Source organism: Halichoerus grypus, chromosome 10, assembly GCF_964656455.1.
Source record: "Halichoerus grypus chromosome 10, mHalGry1.hap1.1, whole genome shotgun sequence".
In the NCBI taxonomy this organism is placed as follows: domain Eukaryota; kingdom Metazoa; phylum Chordata; class Mammalia; order Carnivora; family Phocidae; genus Halichoerus; species Halichoerus grypus.
The window spans coordinates 124544985-124566256 of record NC_135721.1 but is presented as its reverse complement, the minus strand read 5'-3'; the positions used below and the strand labels follow the sequence as shown (position 1 = coordinate 124566256).

General features: G+C 54.5%; 1 protein-coding gene across 3 annotated transcripts; it reads right to left on the bottom strand.

The window, feature by feature from the left end:
• Window positions 1-325: 325 nt before the first annotated feature.
• Window positions 326-11887, bottom strand: PCIF1 (phosphorylated CTD interacting factor 1). Of its 3 annotated transcripts, none has more exons than XM_036075395.2 (17): window positions 11449-11887; window positions 9146-9419; window positions 7773-7915; window positions 7558-7682; window positions 6288-6425; window positions 5963-6093; window positions 5681-5835; window positions 4932-5079; window positions 4742-4825; window positions 4433-4532; window positions 3209-3371; window positions 2385-2557; window positions 2189-2275; window positions 1911-2095; window positions 1216-1309; window positions 941-1116; window positions 326-861 (listed from the first exon to the last, which is right to left on the bottom strand). In XM_036075395.2, the coding sequence occupies exons 2-17, from the start codon at window positions 9208-9210 to the stop codon at window positions 633-635; spliced, it is 2196 nt and encodes a 731-aa protein (XP_035931288.1). In that variant the 5' UTR covers window positions 9211-9419; window positions 11449-11887; the 3' UTR covers window positions 326-632. The 3 variants fall into 3 exon arrangements, with proteins under 3 accessions (XP_035931288.1, XP_035931292.1, XP_035931291.1); XM_036075399.2 differs by having other exon boundaries at window positions 9248-9419; XM_036075398.2 differs by lacking the exons at window positions 9146-9419; window positions 11449-11887 and adding an exon at window positions 8839-8952.
• Between the last annotated feature and the right edge of the window lie 9385 nt (window positions 11888-21272).

Genomic DNA, 21272 nt, shown 5'->3' with positions numbered 1-21272 from the left:
TCCAGGTCGAGCAGGAGTCTTGCTCTCTGCCTGGGGACAGCCCCCAGTCCTCTGCTCCCTGGAGGTAGGAGTGCAGGCCTGGCTGTGGGAGTCTGGGGCCTGCAGACAGACGATGCAGGGCTCTGGACTCCAGGCTTGCTAGACACAGGCAGAGGCCACCAGAGACCCAGTTGTGGGGCCAGCAGGGCGAGAAGTTAGACACTGGAGCCCTGGGTTGGGGTGTGAAGGCCCAGGGGTCATAAGAAGGTGAGCCTGGATGTAGAGGGTGTGGTTCCAGGACTAGCTCCAGGTTCTCCGCCTTCTCGGCCCTCAAGACCCTCACGCATTCTTAGGGGGGTTTCTGTATTTCCTTTTACAAATGAAACGATGGTGATAAGATAGTAGGGATTGGGGGAGGACGGGGAAGGGATGGGACCTATTTACATAGGAGATGGAGTGAGTTTGAGGTGAGGAGTTGGGGGATCGGGCAGGGAGGGGGAGCCCTGGCAGAGGCATCATCTTCCTATGACACTGGCAGCCTGAGTCCTGCTGCCACCTCAGGGGGAGGGTCCTGGGGTCTGCTCAGCCCCAAGAGGCCCGAGTCCCAGCAGTCCACACCAGCGCCCTGGGGCTCCTCCTCCCCGCAGGATGTGTTAAGTGGGGTGAGGCTCGCGGCTAGGGCCCTGTTCGCGACCCGAGTCCCGGTCCTTGTTCTCCGAGCAGGAAGCGGAGGAGCCAGAGCCGTGGCTGCGCCCTGACTGCCGGTAGGCGGTACTCAGCTCCTGCAGCCGCTCTGGCGTCGGCCCCCACTTGGCAAAGCCAGGGTCGTTCTGTAGGAAGAGCACGGCCGTGTTGTGGACAGCCTTGTAGTGCATTTCTTCCCTGTGGACAAAGGAGCAGCTCAGGGTGGGGCTCAGCCTGGCGTGATTGCCGCCCCCCCATGCCCTCCCCGGGCACCCACTTCTTGCAGACGTGCTGGGAGCCACTGCGGTACTCGTGCTCGAAGGCAGGCAGGACCAGCTGGTGGCGTTTGAAGCGGCTCTGCTCCATGCGGGTGAGCGCCGGCGTCGGGGGTTCTCGCCACTCGGGGATGAACACGATGAAGGACAGGGGCTCTGGTGAGCTCTCGAGCAGTTTCTACGGGAGGGGGCATGGGGTGGACATCAAAGGCTGCCCACCAGGTGGCTGGCAATCCTGCTTGGCACCCCCACCCCCCACCTGCAGCAGCACACCCACCTCAAAGTGAGAGACCATGGCATCCATGAGCTCCTCGCAGAATGGAGGGTTGGCCTCAAAGGAGCCACTCAGCGGGGAGAAATCCAGACAGGGCCTGGGGACAGAGGTGAGCATCCTAAGCACCCCACGTTGTCAAAGGGGTGGGCCCTTATCGGGCCCTAGGCCAACACGCATCCCTAATTTCATCCTGGGACAAGGTGTGGCCGACTCCATTGAAGGGCTGAGGATGGAGAGGCTCAGGCTTGGCAGCCAGGTCCACCAAGCCACTTAGTGGAAGGGCTGGGGCTCAAACCCAGTTTGGACTCAGCGGTGACCGCGGCACAGGCCCCAGCCAGGAGGTCCCCAGGTGCTGAGCCAGCCCTCTTCTTGTCTCAGGCCTGTCTCCTCTCACCCGTGCTCACTGCCCTCCACCCTCCCGTGTAGTGTGAATTACCACTTCCCGTGCTTCTCCGTGCCTGGACCAACTCACCGAGAAACCCACAGGCTGGGGCAGGGGCTAGCAGAGGCTCCCGCAAGTACAGCGACCAGTCCAAAGTCACACAGCTAGCAAGGGGTGAAGGCAGGGACTACACCCAGTACCGCCCGATTCCAAGACCCTAAAGCATTAGGAGGTAGCCGGCCCAGGTGGCATCTCTGCTCTAGAGGAGCCCCTGCCGGGCCTGCACAGAAGGGCCCCGGCAGCCCCCGGCCCTCACCCGCGGGAGCCGAAGTAGCCGTCCGTGTCTGGGAAGGCGGAGCAGTACTGGCGGAAGTAGCAGTTGAGCGGCGAGGCGAAGCACTCAAAGCTGACGCCGAAGAGCCGGTGGAGGGCCTCAAAGACGTGCACGGGCAGCGATCCCTGCAGGCCTGTCCCCTCGTAGAGGCCCACGCCAAACATCATCTGCACAGTGGCCGCCGTCAGCCTCCAGGGCTCAGCCCCCCCGCCACCCTCCAGCGGAGCCCCCCCCCCCCCGCCGCTGCCCCGGGCCCATACCTGGTACCGGCGGAGGAGACACCAGACGCGGGGCAGGAACCTCTCAAAGGCGGCGTCGTCAATGCAGCTGTAGCGGTAAAGCAGCCACTGCGGGGCAGAGAGCGGTCCTCCGACAGTGCTCCCTCCCTCCCTCCCCGCTGGCCGCCTGCTGCGGACACTGGCTCCTTCTGCCTTCTCCCTTCACCCCAGCTCTTACCAGCTTGCTGAAGTAGTTGCGGCTGACCTTGACCATCTCTCCCTTATACCGGATGCAGACCACGTTATTCTCCATATGCATCTCCACGCTGGGCATAGGGGGCGCGGACACGGCCAGCCGCACCGGGTAGCAGTACACCAGGCGGGGCTCCACTCCTGGGGCCTCCACCTCCTCTGTGGGCAGGGAGAGCAGTGAGGGGCCACCCTGCCTCGGCTCGGCTCATTCGCAGTGCTTACTGCGTGCTGGGGCCTCACGCGTGTCCCAGCGACCGGGGGACGTGAGTCTCGTCCCACAGAGGAGCAGAATGCAGCTCAGACGGTTTCATAACGGCGTTAACAGCGAGGAAATCAGCAGGGGCAGGAGCTGGTGGCCTGGGTCGACAGGCCCCCAGCTGGTCAGACGGGAGGAGGAGAGCTGCGTAGCTCTCCTAGGGACTGCGGTACCTTATTTAGGGAGCTCTCTGGGCCAAGCGCTCAGAGTTACCCGAGTTCACGTATGAGCTGTGGCCAGGCACTAGAGCGCGGTGTGGGGAGACGGGGGCTTGCAGAGAGCAGGTGCCAACGCAAGTCCACCGGACTGCTGACCCCCGGCCTGTCTGCACCACCTTCTGGCTCTCCCTTTCCCAGCCCTTCTCCAGTTCCTAGAGGAGGGCTGGAACTCCCGAGCCCAAGGACAGCAGGTCCTGCCCCAGACACTGCTGGGGGAAACAGACTTCCCCAAAGCAGCCTGCAGCCTGGAGGCTCAGCCTCGCTTGTCCCCTCCGTCAGGGCCCAGGAAACAGAGTTGATGGCCTCACAGCTGGCTCCCTGCCGTTGGCTTCCTACCTGGGATGTTGTTTTCTTTGAGGATGGCAAGGTGCTTCTCACGGATCCGCTTGACGTACTCCAGGGAGATGTGGTAGATCTTACTACAGATGCCCTCCACGGAGTCCTTGGCCGCGGCGGACACGTGGGGGCCGCACTGCCTTCGCAGGTGCTCCAGGCGGTCCTGGAGGAGACACCCCCGATCAGGGCTCCGGGGCGCCGGTGGGGGAGGGCTGGAGACGTCCAGCAGTCCTCGTTTTCAAACACGGCTACTTAACTAGCTGTGTCATTTAGACAAATCCCTTGGCATCTCTGAATCTTACTCCTCAACTGTTAAGGGAACACAAAATACTTACCGGATAAAACAGTTTGAGTATTAAATATGATCATTCCCATTGAGGGCTTGACCCAGCCCCTGGCATACAGCAAGTGTCCAATAAATGCCAGCACCTCTAGTGGGGGTTACACTGTGCCAGATCCCATGATAATTGCTGGGGAAACAGACAAAGCAGGCACAGTCCCCGCTTATAAAGCATTTGCCATCTACCAGGGAGAAGAGACCATTACAAAAAGGGGTCCTTGGTCATTGCAGATTTGAGATCTGAGCTTTTAGCAACTGGCAAGGATTTAACTAGGCATTTGTAATTTTGCTGAATCACACGTGTGAAAGTGATGAGTGAAAATGAGTCACTCTGGCTAGTGAGTACACCTACCTTTGTCACTCTACGTGTCAAGTACAGTTACTATCGTGAAGTGCGAAACCTTGTCTCTTGTGAAAAATGATCCTGAAAAGAAAGCCCATTGCTAGTGCTGGTGGAGAGTTAAAGAAGTGGCGGGTCTGGGCCAGAAAACAGAATCGCTGCGGACACAGTAAAGCAGGGCATTGAATCTGGTGCCAGTTCTTCACTGTGGCGAACGCACACACCCAAGAAAAGGCAGTTTGTCCACCTGTGTCCAAAAATCTACTCAAGGGAGATGTTCAACATTCATTAAGTTGAAAAAGCAGCTACTTGTGTGTGGCCGAGCACAGGATTCCATTAAAGAACCTTAATGGAGACCATCTTTAGGACAGAGCCAGGAGCCTGGACAAACATCTCTACATGCGGGAGTTTGGGGACTGATGAGCATCAAAGGTCTGCTGAACCGCACAACAGGCTGCTGTGGGGTCCTGCCCGGCCTAGGCAGGCAGCTGGAGGAAGGAGCCACAGAGCCTTGCCACTGGCCTCCTTCCCCGGGGCCACTCACCATGTAGTCCTCCTTGGAGGCTGAGTGGTCCTTCCGCAGCCAGCTGAAGGTGTCCTCCACGTTCCATTTGACCACCTTCCTGCTGTCGGGGGACGCACTCCTGCCAGTTGAGGGCACATAATGGAGCCGGGGGTCGGGCATCTGCTCCACGCTTACTCCTCCCACCCCACCTGCACTGACATTCTTTGGGAGCCGGCCCTCCTCCTGCCACCAAGAGCGATGACCGAGCTCCATGAGATGGGCCAGAGAGCCCAGGACCTCCCCACTCTGATCACACACCCAGCCTGCTGGGTTATGCCTAGAGCAAACCTGGATTCAATGAGCCGCCTCGCGGCCTCTGCGTATTTAAAGAGCAGACGCTTGGCTTCCTCCCGGAACTTGATTCGGGATAACCTGGGACCGAGAGCAGGCAGAGTGAGAACCCTTCTATACAAGATTGGCCACACACACCTACCCGCCCCCCCCACCAACCGAGTCGACCCCAGCTGTGGGCCTGTACCTGATGGGAATGTCATTCATGATTTCACGAAACATGGAAGGTGACACGACCGGTTCACAGTTGCTCGGCAACAGGGGGTCAGAGCCTTTATCCACGACCTTGCGCTCCAGCATCCAGCGGTTGAAAGATTCTCGAGGGGGCTCGATGCCTGTGGAACAGATGAGCTGGTGAAGGTCTGGCTCGGTCAGCGGCCTCCACGTGGGCCCAACACACGGGGGAGGGGGGGGATGCGGGCACCAGAGGGGCAGCAGTAAGGGGCGCTCCGCCTGCAGGCAACATCTCCCCAGGTAGACTCAGAATCACAAGTTTTCTGCAGAGTGTTACAAAACGTTGCTCGGGAAAAGGGGAAAGGAGAAACACTACATTTCAGCGAAGTCAAGCAGGCTTCTTTACTAAATAAAAGCCGCAGCTCACTGAGGACTTCCCATTCCACCTCTCCTCCCGGCAGCAATGCATGAGGTGCAGGTACTTTTGGTTCTATGCCCTCTCACAGAGCCACGAAAAGGCTTCGCACGTACCTGACAGACAGTAAGCATTCTGGAAGTGTTAATGATGGCGTCTGCGGTTACTGATGCCAGTCTTTCTGTAAGCAGTTAGCGGAGCTGCGGCTCCAGCAGGCCTGTCCCCTCCACAGCCTGCACTCTCAAGCGCTAGGCTCCACTGCGCCATTCCCAAGCCCAGCGGGTCAAGCCCGGCTCTTGGCTAAGGGTGGGCGGAAGCAAGGGTCCTGAGGCCCAGGAGGCAGTTACCCTCTCGCTGCTGGCACAGCTCCCGGTAGTGCTGCCGAAGCTTGAGGATGAGCTGGGAGCGAAGCAGCTCCACCTCGGGGTGTGGGGGCAGCACCTCTGAAGGCCCTCGGTGCTTGATGACAGCGTTGGTCTGGATGTCCAGATCCCAGTACACCCTTGGGGCACAGAAAGGAGCAAAGAGGAAAGTAGAGGCAAGGGAGGAGGGGTGCCCTGCCACCACACCCCATGGTCCCAGGCACGCATGGACGATGGATGCCCCCAAACCAATCAGCAGGGACTCACTCAGTGGGTCGGAGGAAAGCTGCCTGCTGTTTATCTTCGGGGGATGTCCCCCACATCTTCAGCGTTGGGGTTCCTGGGATACTGGGGGAGCTAGGCACCGATGGGCCTGTGGGTGTCACGGGGATTTCAATCTAGAGCAAAAAAGTAGAAGGCACCAGGGTCAGGAGAGCTGGCCTGCGGCTACTGCACCGGCGCAGCTCGCGAGCTGTGCCCCAGGCCCCCTCCTGACCGACCTGCCACTGCCCAGCCCTCGCAGGGAACCTGCCGGCTGCCCGCTTGGGGCGGCCGCTCACCACCCACGTCCTCACAGCCCGCAGACGCTCACCTTGGGCTTCTTCACACCATTGCCGCTTGGCTGCTCTTCCGAGAGCTGCCGCTTTCGGGGCTTGTTCTCAGCCGGGGGGGTTTCCACCAAGCTTGAGTCTTGGGGCAGTGGGGTCGCATTCAGCCCCAAAGGGTCCGACTGGTGGAGGGAGACCAGCAGAGTTGCAGCGGGGGCCAGTGCCTTAGGAGTCCCAGTATTACAGAATCCTGATGCCCTCCTGCCCCCTGCTCCTACTGCTCCGAGAAGAGCAAAGGGGGCTGAGATGCAGAAAGAACACTGGGCTCCACCCCTGCCTGCCTCTTGAAACTGTGTGACCTTGGGAGAGTTACGTCCCTTCCTAATTCCCTCACCTTCAAAATGGCCATGCTAAACAGGCCCAACCTCCTGTTGGGAAGATGATTCAATGAGTCCATGAATATGACCAGTTTAATAGGACATCTGGCAGGAGAAGAACCCTCTGTACATGTTAATTTCTCCTCCTTAAACACGAGAATGAGAGGAATAAAGGGAAAAACTCAAGAAATGCTCTTTTTTTTTTTTAAAGAGCAAGACCCCATGGATGAAATTCCTTTGGTGATCCCGAGTATGAGTGATGGTAGGCAGGGCAGCCCTGAAATCACATCAGGTTCGAGTCCAGCTCTGCCTCTTACTGGCTCGAGGTCTTGGGCCAGTCATTTCCCATCTCTGACCCTCAGTGTTTTCATCTGCAAAATGGGGCTGCCAACTGGCTTGATTATGCCCAGTAAGGAAAGTCTGCCCCACCTGATAGGGATCCAAAAGCACACGTTCCTGCCAGACGGCCCCCTCACATGGACACTGCCATTCCTAGAACGTGCTTCTTCCCTCTGACAACTTTCACTTCACTAACTTTGTCACCTTAAGTGCTAATTCAAGGAGAAGCATTCCCTGTCCCCTCCCCACCCCGTGACTTCATGCACATGCCACACTTCGATCCTACTGGCTCCTCAGTAGACTGTGGGCCCCGAGAGTGCAAGGGCAGGACCAGGTCCGTCTTGCTTATAACTGCATCACAGGCACAGTGCCCAACATGGAGTTCAAGTTCAGCATCACACACATTACAATCATCTCTTTACGTGTCAATCTCCCCTATAGGAGTGTAGGTTCCATGAGGGCAGGGAGTGTGTCTGTGTGTCATTGTATCCCCAGGTCCCAAGATGGGGCTAGGCACATAATAGCTGCTCAAGATAGATTTGGGGAAGGCCCACATGCTAGAAGCTGCCCGGGAGCCCTGCCCTGGGCTGGCACTCACGATCACGTCATGCTGGCCCAGCACAGGCATCTCCCACAGGGACTGGTTGGTGAATCGGTTGAAGTAGTAGGGACGGTTCTCCCTCCGGCTCCAGCACTTCTCCCAACCCGCATGCACCAGCTCCTCTGCAAACAAGCATGGAGCCCAGCCAGGGTCAGGGCTGCTCCTGAGGCATCCTTCCTACCCCGCCACCCTACCCTGTCCCTCGCCAGTACCTGGGAGGTCCTGCACCAGGCGGATGGGCTTTGGAGAACAGGGCTGGCTCTGATTGGAGGTGCCTGGGGAGTGACTCAGCAGGGACGCTTCCTCCCGGGGGCTGCCGTGATTCTCATTGGCCATCTCAGCACCCACACCGGACCTGCCACACAGAGGACCGAAGGGTGTCAGGCCAGCAGGGCATGGAGGTCAGCTCCACCCCTCACCCACCAATTACAATCCACTGAGGGCTCCATTGACCACTTGCAGACATGAAGACATCAATCCAGTCCGGTCCCTGGAGGGCCAGTGTGGTACCAAAGGAGCCCTGGGATCTAAGTCCCAGTTCCCTCAACTGCAAAATGTTGCTCCTTCTGCCTGACATACTCTCCCCAATTCTCCGCCTGGCTTGTCACGATGTTCACATGCTCCAGGAAGCGTTCCTGGACTCTCCACCCAACCCCCCTCCGTGGGGCCATGAACACTTTCACTGTGGCACTCAGTCCTATCAGCTGGGTTTGTCTACCCATCAGACGGTCAGAACTCCCAGGGCTAGGAACTGGGTCCAGTTCATCTCTCCAGTGCTCAGCAGGGTACCTGGACCCAATAGGAACTCCATTCATTCTGCAAATATTTAGAAAGCACAGAGTGGCACAGAACACAGAATAGGGTCTGCCCTTGAGAAGCGATTCCCACAAAAAAGAACAGGAGGACCTCTTTCCTGTTCCTACCCAATAAAATCTAACTGGAACAGAGTGCAGCCCAGAGGGGACATGGCATCTAAGTGGCTGCCTCATTCTGTGCTTCAGGGCAGGAAACAATCTGTTGCTAAAGAAACCAGTGGGACTGAGAAGAAATATCTAATTCAGTCCTCCCTAATCCCCAGGTGAAATACCAGGAAGCAGGTCAGCTCCTTCAGATTTGTATTCTCCACGACCCCCACCCAAAGCACATCCAGCACAAGCCTCAATGGCCAGTGATTCCTGACCTGGCTGTTAAGACTCCTAGGGGCCCAACCGAGATTGGACTGGTGATCCCAAAGTTGTTCTCAAGATGTCACAGCACCCAAAGAAATCAAACATTTACCCACAAAAAGAGCACAAAGGCATGTTGAAACATCAGTTATCTTTGCTTGCTGAAATTTTATCAACTCGTTGTGGTCACACTGATTATCTCATGATGATCAGAAGCTCTGATTGGCTGTTGACAACATCATAGGAATCACTGGGACATTAATTTTATTTGTACAGTCATAAATATCTTCGTTAATTTGGAAAGGGAAAAGTGAGCGATTATTTCGTCGGTACAGTTTGGCAGTAAAAATGCACAGAGCAAGAGGGCATACATACAACCAAAGGGGGCCGTGATAACAGAAAGATTCGGAACCACTAACCGAGGGGAGAAAAGGCTTGATTCTCTGGGGAGGAGGGATTCCCGGTGCCTTGGGGCTGAGCCCATATGTCTTAAGCCTGCAAAAGGTCCCTCTTTTTCTCACCCTCTGGGGTCTGCAATGCTAGCATGAGAGGGTTTTCTTCTCCGACCGGATGGACCCCCACGTCACAGGGTCCCAGAGGCAGGGGGGAGGCCTGCAGGAAGGCTCAGCACAGGTGGGTGGGCTGGTCAGCAGTGGAGTGGACGGGGGCCCAGGGAATTCCTTGCATCAGCAACTGCAGAGCAAAGAGAAGAGAGAGTCATAGACCTGTGAAATGCTGCAGCACATGCACAACAGCAAGAGGGGCAACGACACAGAGCAAGTTGGGAGCCCCCAGGACAGGGCAGGGGACACTGTGGGAGATCTGGGGATTTATGGGCCGAAAATGATACCTCCCAAACTTTGCAAACCGAAAGGTTCACCTTCACGGACTTGCAGCCTGCAGTCACACAGGCCCCGTGTTGAGGAGGGCCCTAACTGCTTTCATGCTCTATGGTTGTGGTCTTGAAGTTTTCAATACACTTTTAATAAGCGGGCCCATGTTTTCGTTTTGCACACTGGACCCCACAAATTGTGTAGCTGCTCCTATCAACCAAAATATCCCTAAGCCAAGAGAAAAGTGAACATACCATTTGGCCCTTGAACAACACAGGTCTGAGCCGTGTGGGTCCACTTACACAGTTTTCCCAATACAATGTGCTACTATAAATGTATTTACACTTCCTTATGATTTCCTTAGTAACAGGTGCTCTTCCTTAGCTGACTTTATTGTAAGAATACACTGTATAATACACATGATATACAAAACACGTGTTCATCCACTACCTATGTTACCACTAAGGCTTCCGGTCAACAGGAGGCTATTAGTAAAGCTGTGGGGAGTCGAAAGTTCTACTGGGATTTCCAACAGTGCCGGGATCGGTGCCCCTAACCCCTATGTTATTCATGGGTCAACTGTACATATCAGATCCTGGGGGAATGCTCCCAAGCCACCCACAGTGAGTGAAAAACACACTTCTTTGAATCGATCTTTTAAAACCACAATAATCATACATGCAAATGCATTATGTAACACAGCATGTTCATCTTTATTGACAGTTTCCCCAACAAATATCGTGTGACACTGATACAGTAACTGAACTACGCAGAGACAGCAAGAACAGCACAGCTGAGAGGCCAAATGGGGACACTGCGGTGTTTTCAAAGCCAACTGTGCACCTCGAGGGCTTGTAAAGCAATTCAGATTCCTGTCCCTTACTTCACGTCCTAGGAGTCAGGAATGGGGAAGGGAGATTCATCTCACAAGAATTTGTATTTTTTAAACACACCCCAAAAGGGACGCCTGGGAAACGGGATGACAAATTTTACACCGCTTCAAACCTTTACCAATTTTTTACGATTAAAAAACTTTTCTTAATTTCCCAGGTGATTTGGAAGCAGCAGGTCGGCGGCCAAAGAACCGGCTCTGGGTTTGGGCAGACCCGGGGTCCAGGTCCTTCTGCCGCTTTCCGACTTACAAACAGGAATCATTCGACCTCTGTGGTCTCTATACGTAGAGTCTAGCGTATTGTACACTTTAAGTAAGAAATAGCTCTATTATTAAGGTAATGCTTTATTTATCCAAAGGCTTCCCAGCCCCCGCGCATACCGCAGTCTGACAGCGCCGACCAGCTTAATAACTGTATCTGCGCAACCGGAGGAACCCACCAGAAGGAAAAGAACCTGGTTACGTGATTGGAGAAAGATGAGGCGGGACCATCTCAGTAACGCACCAATCAGAACCCTCTGAATCAGGAGGGCGGAGTCAAAGGACTGGCAAAATGCGCAGGCGCGGGGGCCTCTCAAGGAGGGGGCTCCCCCCAACCCGAGCGCGCGCACACCTTCCCCTCCCCCCAAACCCAGCGGGGGCGGGCTGTTTGGCGCGCGCGCGCCGGCCCATCTCTCGGGCTCCGCCCCCCGCCCCACCGCGCGCTCCCGCCCCCGGGCTGAGGCGACTCAGAGTCGGAGCCCGACACAAAGGCGGTGGCGGCGGCAGCAGCGGAAGGGCCCTAGAGGCCGCTCCGCCCGCGCTCTCCGGGCCCAGCTCCCTCACCCAAGCTACCGGCCCGGCCGCCCACCCGCGGGCCTAAGATGGCGGCGGCGGCAGAGACAGGGCAAGCGGTGGCCCCGAGCGGAAAGCGCCAGAGGGGCCACCGCTGCCCGGCTTCGGATTCTCGGACTCCGGAGCGGCTCGCGGCGGGACCATGGCTTCCTGGGGCTCTTACCTGCCCGGAGCGGACTCGAGGGGACGCGGCTACACGTTCTGCTCGACCTCCCGTTTTGCCGCCTCCGCCTCGCCCTCCCCAGCGCCGCTGCCGCCATCTTGTGTCCCGGGCCGGGACTCCGCGCTGCGCATGCGCTGGTACCGCCTCTGAGGGACCTCGCCGCTGCCGCGCCGCCATCTTGAGTGTGGCAGGACCGGCCGACTCCACAGACGCGGCTTGCTTTCGGGCCCCCTCCCCTTCCCCCTGTTCTTCCTTGTTGTTCCATGCGGGTCTCAGGAGGGCTCGGCAGCTTTGCGGTTTGTGGGTGTAGACTGAGGAAGGAACGAGCTCACAGGCACGTTCCCTGCCTCAGTTTCCCTCCGCGAGCACGCCCGCCAGGGCTGGAGGACTTGGGTGGGAGGTGCACCGCCTGGGCCGGACTGAGAGTGCGCACCGGGGGGCGCGGGGCGGGCTGGGAACCTGCGGGCGCTCGGCAAAGACGCCGAGCCGGGGGCGGAGTAGTGACGCTGCTCTGGGCGTAGCAGGGACCTGGGTCCTAGCTCCGGCGGGGCTCCGCCACTTAAACGTCCAGTGGCTTTCCCTCTCTGGGCCGCTGTCAAGAATGGTTTCCAGCCATTTTCCGTGTCCAAGATGCAAGCAAATCGAACCTTCTTCCACTGTGAGGCTACATAAGTTACAAGTGTTCTTGAGTAGAAGAAACTCAAAACAGCCGTGGGAGACATAATGAAGGGCTTTGGCAAATTTAGGAAATTATTAACTAAACGCATCAGAGAGGCTCAACACTGACATACCTATGGCTACTAGTTGCGGTGCTAAGCCGCACTGAGAGCTCAGACCGGCCACCAAAGTTAGGCCAGCAGGAGATGCAGTTGCTAGGTACCCCACGCCCGGCTCCCTGCGGGATTCTTGGGTAGGGGCGGGCCGACTCGCTAGCTCCACCTCTCTCGGGCCGCCTTAGTAAACTGACCTCTCAACCGTAGTATTTTCAGAGGAATACGAGGTTGCCACCTGCTGTTGGCCTGGCGCTTCCCAAGCGGAGCCAGAGGCTGCAGGTACCCCAGCTGGGCAGCAGCCTCTGCCGTCCGCGGTGCCTGGCCAACGTGCAGCCAGGTGGGGTTGGAGTGTCCACAAAACCGGAGGCAATGGTATGAACTAGGGTATTCATCAGTCCGGCTAGGTTTAGAGCCCTGCTCCTCCATCCTAGATGTGTGGCCTTGAGGGAGTTGTTGGACCTCTTGAAGCTTTAGTTTCTTCTAATGAAAGATAAGTCCGCCTGCCTCATAAAGGTTTGGTGAGAATTAACTGGGATGATGCCTGTAAAGTACTCAGCACATGTGGTACCTGGCATTTAATAAACGTTAGCTCTTATCGCCTCACAGGGTTATGAGGATTGCTCCAAGTAGATTTGAGCCCTCCAAAAATAAACCTGCCCCATATAGGCACCATAGGTGAAGCCAATCCTGCCCTCACAGAGCATCCAGTTCGCTCGGGAAGCTTAATAGGAAATCAGATGCCTGGTCCCCACCTCAGACCTACATAGGGGACCACATGTTCTGCTCTCCCTGGGACAGTCTTGATTTACGGCTGCTGTCCTGGCATAATTATTAATACTGTCTTCTTTCTCAGAAGTGCCCTGGTTTGGACGATAAATTATACGGTCACTCTAGACTTACAGATTGCCCAGTTTTGCAAGCTCCACAGCTAGTTCTTATTAAAACTGGAGTGTAAAAACCATATAGTCATTGCTGTCTGTTCTTGCTTTTATGCTTTCAAAGTATCATTTCATTTGCTGCTCAGAGTCTCACATCCCAAATGCCTATTCCTATTTTACCATATAATCCTCTCCAAGAACTCTGAGAGTAGAAATGATTATCTCAAGTCTACCCATGGGCAAACCGAGGCTGCGGGGAAGGGTCAGGGGTCAAGTAATTGTACGAAGTAATATGAAGTATTAGAACTGGGGTCTTGAGGCCAGGGTTCCCAGCATCAAAACCCAAAGCCAATTCCATGAAACCACACTGCTTCCCTCTCTTGTGTAGACGGGAATCTGGACTTTAGGGAAGTGACTTGCCTGAACTCACACCGCGGTCCCGGACAGCTCCACTTCAGACTCACAGTGTCAAATGAACACTGCTCTTCGCCTTCATCTGCCTCCCCAGACTGGTTCCTTCCAATTCCCATCTCCCTTCGCCTTGCTTTCCACATACAGTCAAAACCAGCCTCTTCTTTCCATCCCCTTTCCTACTACCATAGAGCAAGACCCATTATTTTTGAAACCTTCTTGTTAAGAATAGCACACATACAGGGGCCCCTGGCTAGCTCAGTTGTTAAGTGTCTGCCTTAGGCTCAGGTCATGATCCCAGGGTCCTGGGATGGAGCCCCGCATCGGGCTCCCTGCTTGGTGGGAAGGCTGCTTCTCCCTCTCCCACTCCCCCTGTTTGTGTTCCCCCTCTTACTGTGTCTCTCTCTGCCAGATAAATAAAATCTTAAAAAGAAAAAAAAATAGCACACATACAGAAAAGTGCACAAAACGGAAATGTAAACCTTCATGATCTGTCACAGAGCGAATACCCAGGTAAACATCACTCAGGTCGAGGTATCATCAAGCACAGCGTAATCACCACTAATTTTGTGATAATCACTTCTTTGCTTGTATAGTTTTACCACCTAAGTGTGTATCCCTAAACACTATAGTTTCATTTTGCCTGTTCCTTGAACTGTATACAAATGGAATTATACAGTCCTATGTTGTGTTGGCCTTCTTTTGCTCCACATTGCACTTGCAAAACCCATTTATGTTGTTGCATGTAGCTAGAGTTCATTTTCATTGCTGTATTCTGTCTTCCAATGCATATTTATCTATTCACCTGTTGGGAGATATTTGAAGCCCCCCACCCCATACGTCCTTTCTGAATTATTATAGATAATAGTAATTAATAACAAAATAATTATATTTAAATAAATAATGAGTTAATCCATTGATTATGTAAATATTTGAATGAATGAATGAGTGAATAATAAGACCAGTCTCCAAACTGCTCTTCCTGTCCTCCAGCCTTGCTTCTCTCCTAGTCCATAATCTCCCCTGTAGTCACAGAGATCTCTTTAAATCTGGTCATATGGCAAATCTGATCAAGTCACCCTGGGCTTAAAACCCTTGACTATCTCCCCACTGACTGCAGGATGAAGTCCCAAACCCTTAACTTGGTTTACAAGGTCATAATTATAATGAGAGCTACCATGGCAGAGCATTTAGTATGGTTGTGCCGAGCACTTGATATACATTCATGTTGGGGCGCCTGGGTGGCTCAGTCGGTTAAGCGGCTGCCTTTGGCTCAGGTCCATGATCCCAGAGTTCTGGGATCGAGCCCCGCATTGGGGTCCTTGCTCAGCGGGCAGCCTGCTTCTCCCTCTGCCTCTGCCTGCCGCTCCCCCTGCTTGTGCTCTCTCTCTCACTATCTCTCTCTCTGTGTCAAATAAAAATAAATGAAATCTTAAAAAAAAAAAAAAGATATACATTCATGTTATTCATGATCCAGACCTTCAAACCACCTCTCCTTCATCAGACCGCAGCCATCTTGAACTACGGGTAATTTCTCCAGAGGTGCCAGGTTCTCTCTGACCTTGGGCCTTTGCATATGCTGTTTGCTCTCACTCTTCCTCCCCAGTTGGACTCATTCAGCCCTCAAGCCTTACTTGAAAATTTCATTTATTTTTTACTGGGGGGGGGGTTGAGGGGAGGGGCAGAAAGAGAAGGAGAGAGAATCTCAAGCAGACTCCCTGCTGAGCACAGAGCCCAATGTGAGGCTCGGTCTCACAACCCTGAGACCATGACCCGAGCCGAAACCAAGAGTCAGATGCTTAACCGACTGAGCCACCCCGGTGCCCTCTTCAAGTCTTACTTTAGATGTCACCTCCACCAGGCAGCCTTCCCAGAACTCACCTTCACCCAGGCTAGGGCAGGCCCCCTCTTCTGTATTCCTATAGCAGCCTGTGCTCAGTGGACTGCTCAAGGGCGGGGCTGGGGCTTGTTCACATCTGTAGCGCCCATACCCAGTGCTGTGCCTGGCCCTCTGTAAATATTTGTTGACCATGGACAGCCCACACTGGGTTGAAGCCTGGGTGACTTTTTCCAGGTATCCCTGTTTCTATTCCAGGCTCTGGTTTCTGTGGTGGGCACACCAAGGCAGCGCCCTTTGAGATGCCAAGAAAACCATGAGCTGCCTGCCGTGGCAGAGTCCCTGCCAGCAGCCTGGGGTCCTCTCTCCCAAGATAGGGATGAGCAGGTCAAGCAAAGATCCTGGGGCTTTCAAGCACTCCATCAACTTTTCTGAAGAAGCCTCATGAGTTGGAAGAGATGGTTGAGATAAGCAGGGCTCCTCCAGCTTTAGCCAATCCTGGTTGGGAGCCTGCTGGCTGAGCCTCTGAGGACCTCAGCCTCAACTCAGGACAAAGCCCAGTCTCCATATTAAAGCAGAAACATAAACATACAGGGGCACCTGGGTGGCTCAGTCGTTAAGCATCTGCCTTCGGCTCAGGTCATGATCCCAGGGTCCTGGGATCGATCCCCGCATCAGGTTCCCTGCTCGGCGGGAAGCCTGCGTCTCCCTCTCCCACTCCCCCTGCTTGTGTTCCTGCTCTTGCTATCTCTCTCTCTGTCAAATAAATAAATAAATAAAATCTAAAGAAAAAGAAACATAAACATACAGGCTCAGGCTGCCACATACCTTCACCCACTTGATCTTTGCCCTTACAGCAGGAAGCTGCTGAGAGGGAACCACACATCTCAACCCCTGAGGTCCTGGCAGTCAGGGAAGGGAGGCTCCAGCGTGATCCTGATCCAGGCTGCCCCCACCCAGGTCTGGCCAAAGCTGCCCACAGACTCTGTTCTGCAGTTTAAATAAGACTAAGGCAGTTTCTGAGGCCAGTGGGCCTGGCCCCAGGGAAGCTGCGGAAGAAAGTCTTCCACCCCAAACTGTGGCTTCCACTGGGAGTGGCTCTCTGACCATTTGGGGCCAGATGAGAGAAGCCATTTAGGCCAAGAATAGACGAGGGGAGTGGGGCGTTTCCTCTGGTCTTCCTGGTCCTGTAAGTGTCTGATGTGGTGTCATACTCCCCTCCATTTCTTCCTTGGGCTGGGCACGGTATGTGGTGGGGCCTGCCCCAGAACCTTGAGAACCAGAGAGAAATAAGACAGACTCTTTGTCCTCAGGCTGCTCACAGAGGAGGCAGACACATCAATAAACCCTTTGCTCCAGGGAGCTAAGGATTCTGCTGGGCTGACGGGGGGGTGGGGGGGACTGCAAAAGAGAAGGCTTCAGAAGAGATGGCAATGAGCTGACTCTTGCTGGAAGGGTAGGACTTTCCAGGTGGGCAAGGATACAGCCTGTGCCAAGGCCTGGAGGGGTGGAAAGGGGTGGCATGGTGGGGGAACTCATCAGGCAACAGGGAAGGTGCAGGTCGAGCCAGGGTCCTGGACCCCAAATTCAGTCCCTGTTCTGGGTGAGCACCCAGCATCTCCAGGTGGTGTCTGGGTCATCTCAGGATGGGTCAGGGGGCACCTTCACCCTCCCCACCCATTCCTTCTGATGCCCGTTCTTACTACTTTGGGCAGAGTGGCCACGAACCAGGATGTTTACACTCCTTTGAGCTGAGTCTGCAGAATGAAACCCCAGACTTCCCCAAAAAAGAAGCCAGGGTGACAGCTGGCAGCTTTGCGAATATCTGAGATCAGAGGGAACCTTGACCTAAAGAGGGGGAAGAGGGAGGACACCAACTGAGCCTGGGTCCCAGCTGAGGGGTTCCTAGGACACTCGGCTTCTAACCCAGAGATCTCACCCTGGCGGGAAAAACCTGGGGTATAATTTATATATGCCGCGAGATTCACCTCTTTCAAATGTACAATTCGATGACTTTGAGTAAATGTACACAGCTGTGCAGCCATCACAACTCAGTGTTAGAACACTTCCATCACCCCAGAAAAGAGTTCTTGTCGCTGTTTGCCGTCACCCCCTCTTCCCACGCCCCAGACCCAGGTCACCACGACTCTGTTTTCTATCTATAAAGAGTTGCCTTTTCTGGACCTTTCACATAAATGGAATCATACAGAATGCAGTCTTTGCCTCGGTCCCTTCACTTTGCATCATGTTTTTGAGATTCAGCCATGTCCCGGCACTGATCAGTAGTTCATTCTTTTCTCCTGTTGAATAATCCTCCACCGCACACATAGACCACGTTCTGTTTATCTGTTTACCAGCTGCTGGGCATTTGGATTGTTTCCACTTTTTGGCTGTTGGGAATGGTGTTGCCACGAACATCCGTGTGCAAGTGTTTGTGTGAACATTGGTTTTCCCAGTTGTGGCGTGGACACCCAGAAGTGGAATCACTGTGTATGTAGTAAGTGTGTGTTTAGCTTTATAAGAAACTGACAAAGCACTGCGCTCTGTTACATCCCCAGCAGCAGCCTGTGAAGGTTCTCATTTCTCCGCCTCCTTGCCAATGCTTGTAACTATCAGCCTTTTTCATTATATCCTGTTGAGGAACTTTTTAAAAAACACCCACTGATGCCTGGCCTTCAGCCCAAACCAATTAAATCAGAGTTTTGCGGGGTGCCTGACCGGCTCAGTCTATAGAATGTGTGACTCTGGATCTCAGGGTCATGACTTGAGCCCCACGTTGGGCATGGAGCCTACTTAAAAAAAAAAAAAAAATCAGAGGGGCACCTGGGTGGCTCAGTCAGTTAAGCGTCCGACTCTTTTTTTTTTTTTTTAAGATTTTATTTATTTATTTGATAGAGACACAGCGAGAGAGGGAACACAATCAGGGGGAGTGGGAGAGAGAGAAGCAGGCTTCCCGCCGAGCGGGGAGCCCGATGCGGGGCTCGATCCCAGGACCCCGGGACCATGACCTGAGCCGAAGGCAGACGCTTAACGACTGAGCCACCCAGGCGCCCCTCTTTTTTTTTTTTTTTAAAGATTTTATTTATTTATTTGACAGAGACAGAGATAGCGAGAGCAGGAACATAAGCAGCGGGAGTGGGAGAAGGAGAAGCAGGCTTCCCCTCGAGGAGGGAGCCTGATATGGGACTCAATCCCAGGACCCTGGGATCATGACCTGAGCCGAAGGCAGACGCCTAACGACTGAGCCACCCAGGCGCCCAAGCGTCCGACTCTTGATCTCAGCTCAGGTCTTGATCTCAGGGTCATGGGTTCAAGCCCCGTGTTGGGCAACACACTGGGTGTGGAGCCTACTTAAAAAAAAAAAAAAAAATCAGAGTCTCGGATTTGGGGCCATAGGTATTCAAATCATAACAAAACAAAGCAAAACCTTCCCTACTTTAAAAGCTACTAATGTCCAGGAGGGCTGAAAAACAGTGATCTAACTTTAGGCCTGAAGTTCTGGCCTATGGGGCACTGAGAGGGACCTCAGGCTGGCCAGCAGGCTCTCCCACACCAGGAAAACATAGGCGCTTGGGGGTGGGAGGCAAGGTGCCTCCCAAGAAGGCACATGAAGTCCCAGGGCAGCCCAGCTGGTTGGAAGGTGAGGTAAAAGGGCCTGGGAGTGGCTTGGGTTAGGGAGTCCTGATTTCTGCACAGCCAGCTGAGATCCTGAGGGAGCACCCCCCGTGACTTTAGGGATTGTTCAGGCCTCTGAAAAGATTAGCAAAATATGGCATTCCTGGCTGCAGACCAGCTCCAGATAACCCCAGAAAGATGTAGGGAGAGGGGTGGTGCCAGCAGGAAGCATAAGGAGCTTAGAGGCTCAAGGCGGGGGCGGGGGGGGGTGTTAGGCCGGCGCTGCTCAGTCCATGATAAAATCTCCTCCTTTTGAAGGGTCTGTAGATGGTAATAATGACCCACTCTCTATGTACTGGACCCTGTGCTGGGCCCTGCAGACACAGCCATGAGTATCAGGCTCCTGCCACCATGGGGTTTAGAGTCTGCTGGAAGAAACGGCCAAAAAAGAATGAAACAGAACAACAGGAGGTGATGGGGTCCTCCCAGGGCAGGTGACACTTGAGGAGACACTCAAGTGAATGAAGGAAGCTAACCACTCAAAGTCTGTCTGCAAAGGTGCATCCAGTGGAAGGAAGGGTCAATGGCAAGCTTGAGACGGAGTGAGCTGGTATCCAGGCAGTGTGGAAGATAGAGAGGAAGGTAGGCAGGAGCTAGGGGGCCCGGAGTCCTTCCGGGCTCGTGGCCAGAGTCCAGGTCTTATTTTGTGTGTGATGGGGAGTGAATGGGGTTTTGAATAGGGTAATAAAATACTACCATTTCTACTTTTTCAACATCCCTGTGGTTGGTGCAGGAAGGCTAGATCTTTAGCGGCAATAGTGATGCAGGCAGACGAGACTAGTTGTCCAGGCAAAATAAGAAAATGGCCCAGACTAGTGTTGGTGCAAATGGAGAGGTGTGCATAGAGCGGGGGGAGCACCTTTTGGAGTTCGGAACACCAGGATCTGCTGACATGAGCTTTCAGGAAGTAAGAGACTCAAAGGATTACTCCCCTGCTTCTGGGTGAGCTTGGAGCATCTGGGTGAACATGGGCCCGTGATCTGAGATGAGAAGCCTGGGAGAGCCCCAGAATTTGGTACCAGAGTGGGGACAGTGCTGAAATACGGCACTAGCTGGATGGCAACGGGGAGGGAGGCCGGAGGGCTGTGATGTCCTCATGACTCCCGGCTGTATGTATGTTGAGCTCTAGAGACTGTGGCAGCAGAGCATCTTGGGAAGAGTCAGGACGCTGGAATGTGTTGGCTGTTTCTTGCAACCTTTGCAAAGGCCTGCAAAGAGACAAGCATAGGCTGAAGATGGTGACCAGTCCTCATCATCAGAAGGAGAAGTCACTACTGCTTGCCGACCCCTCCCTTCAGTTACTTGGACATTTCTATTTCTGGCTTAAGAACTCCAAACATCTAGGCAGCACTGTTCAGATCTCCCACCCCTTCCTCAACGCAGTGGGTGGCTGGGAAGCCCATGCTGAGTGCTAATGAAAGAGGGACAGGAGGGTTAGAGAACCATTAAGAAAGAGGCCCCATGAGTCAGAGTCAGCTAGAGGCTGCAAGAGGCATGGAAGCTGGGAGGGAGGGTGAACATGAACAAGAGGAGAGAAGTCAGAGGATGAGTAAGCTGCTCGAGGCCAAGTTGCTGGAGAGGTACCAGGGACAGGGGTGCACAGGACCTGGGAGCCGGGGAGCAACACCCCATGAGAAACGTTGGAGTGCTTGACTTTGAAACCTGGACGATCCTTTGGGGACCAGGTGGCCGGCTCCATCCACAGAAAAAAGAACTGGTCTTCAAGGAGAAAATGGGAAAGAAAAGGAAAAACCAAAAGGCCAAGTGTCCAAGCTTTAGAAGCCACAGAAAGGCAGTCAGCAGCTCTGTCCTGGCTGAACTCAGAAAGCCCCAGTCCTGTGTTCCTCTTATCTCCATTTGGTAAATGTCTGGCCCCCACCACGCGCCGTCATTCTGCTTGTTTGGGGAGATGTAATCAGAGTCTCCTGGTCGAACATCTGCCCCCTACACATACCTCTTCCCTCATTCCAACCCCGCCCCCTGTCGCACATTCCCAGGCACACCCATAGACCAACACAGGCCTGTCCATACGCTGCAGGGAGAGGGAGGGGATTCACTTCCTGGGGGGTAGCTTGGATGCGCTTGGGGGGGCGGGGGCGGGGGCGGGAGAATGGTCAGGAGGGGAGATGGGCTGACGCAGCTTCTCCAAGCCATGCAAGGATCCAAAGAAAACACAGCTGGTGATGGGGGGGTGGGGGGAAGTCAGGCTACACATGTTGACATCTTGGGCAGAAATCCAACTTGGTGTCC

Coding starts and splice junctions, on each gene's coding strand:
- PCIF1 (XM_036075395.2), bottom strand. CDS start 9,210: ATGGGCTCAGCCCCAAGGCACCGGGAATCCCTCCTCCCCAGAGAATCA. Junction 5,080..5,680: donor GCTGTGCCAGCAGCGAGAGG/GTAACTGCCTCC, acceptor TCTGTTCCACAG/GCATCGAGCCCCCTCGAGAA. Junction 2,558..3,208: donor CAAAGAAAACAACATCCCAG/GTAGGAAGCCAA, acceptor CCCTGCCCACAG/AGGAGGTGGAGGCCCCAGGA.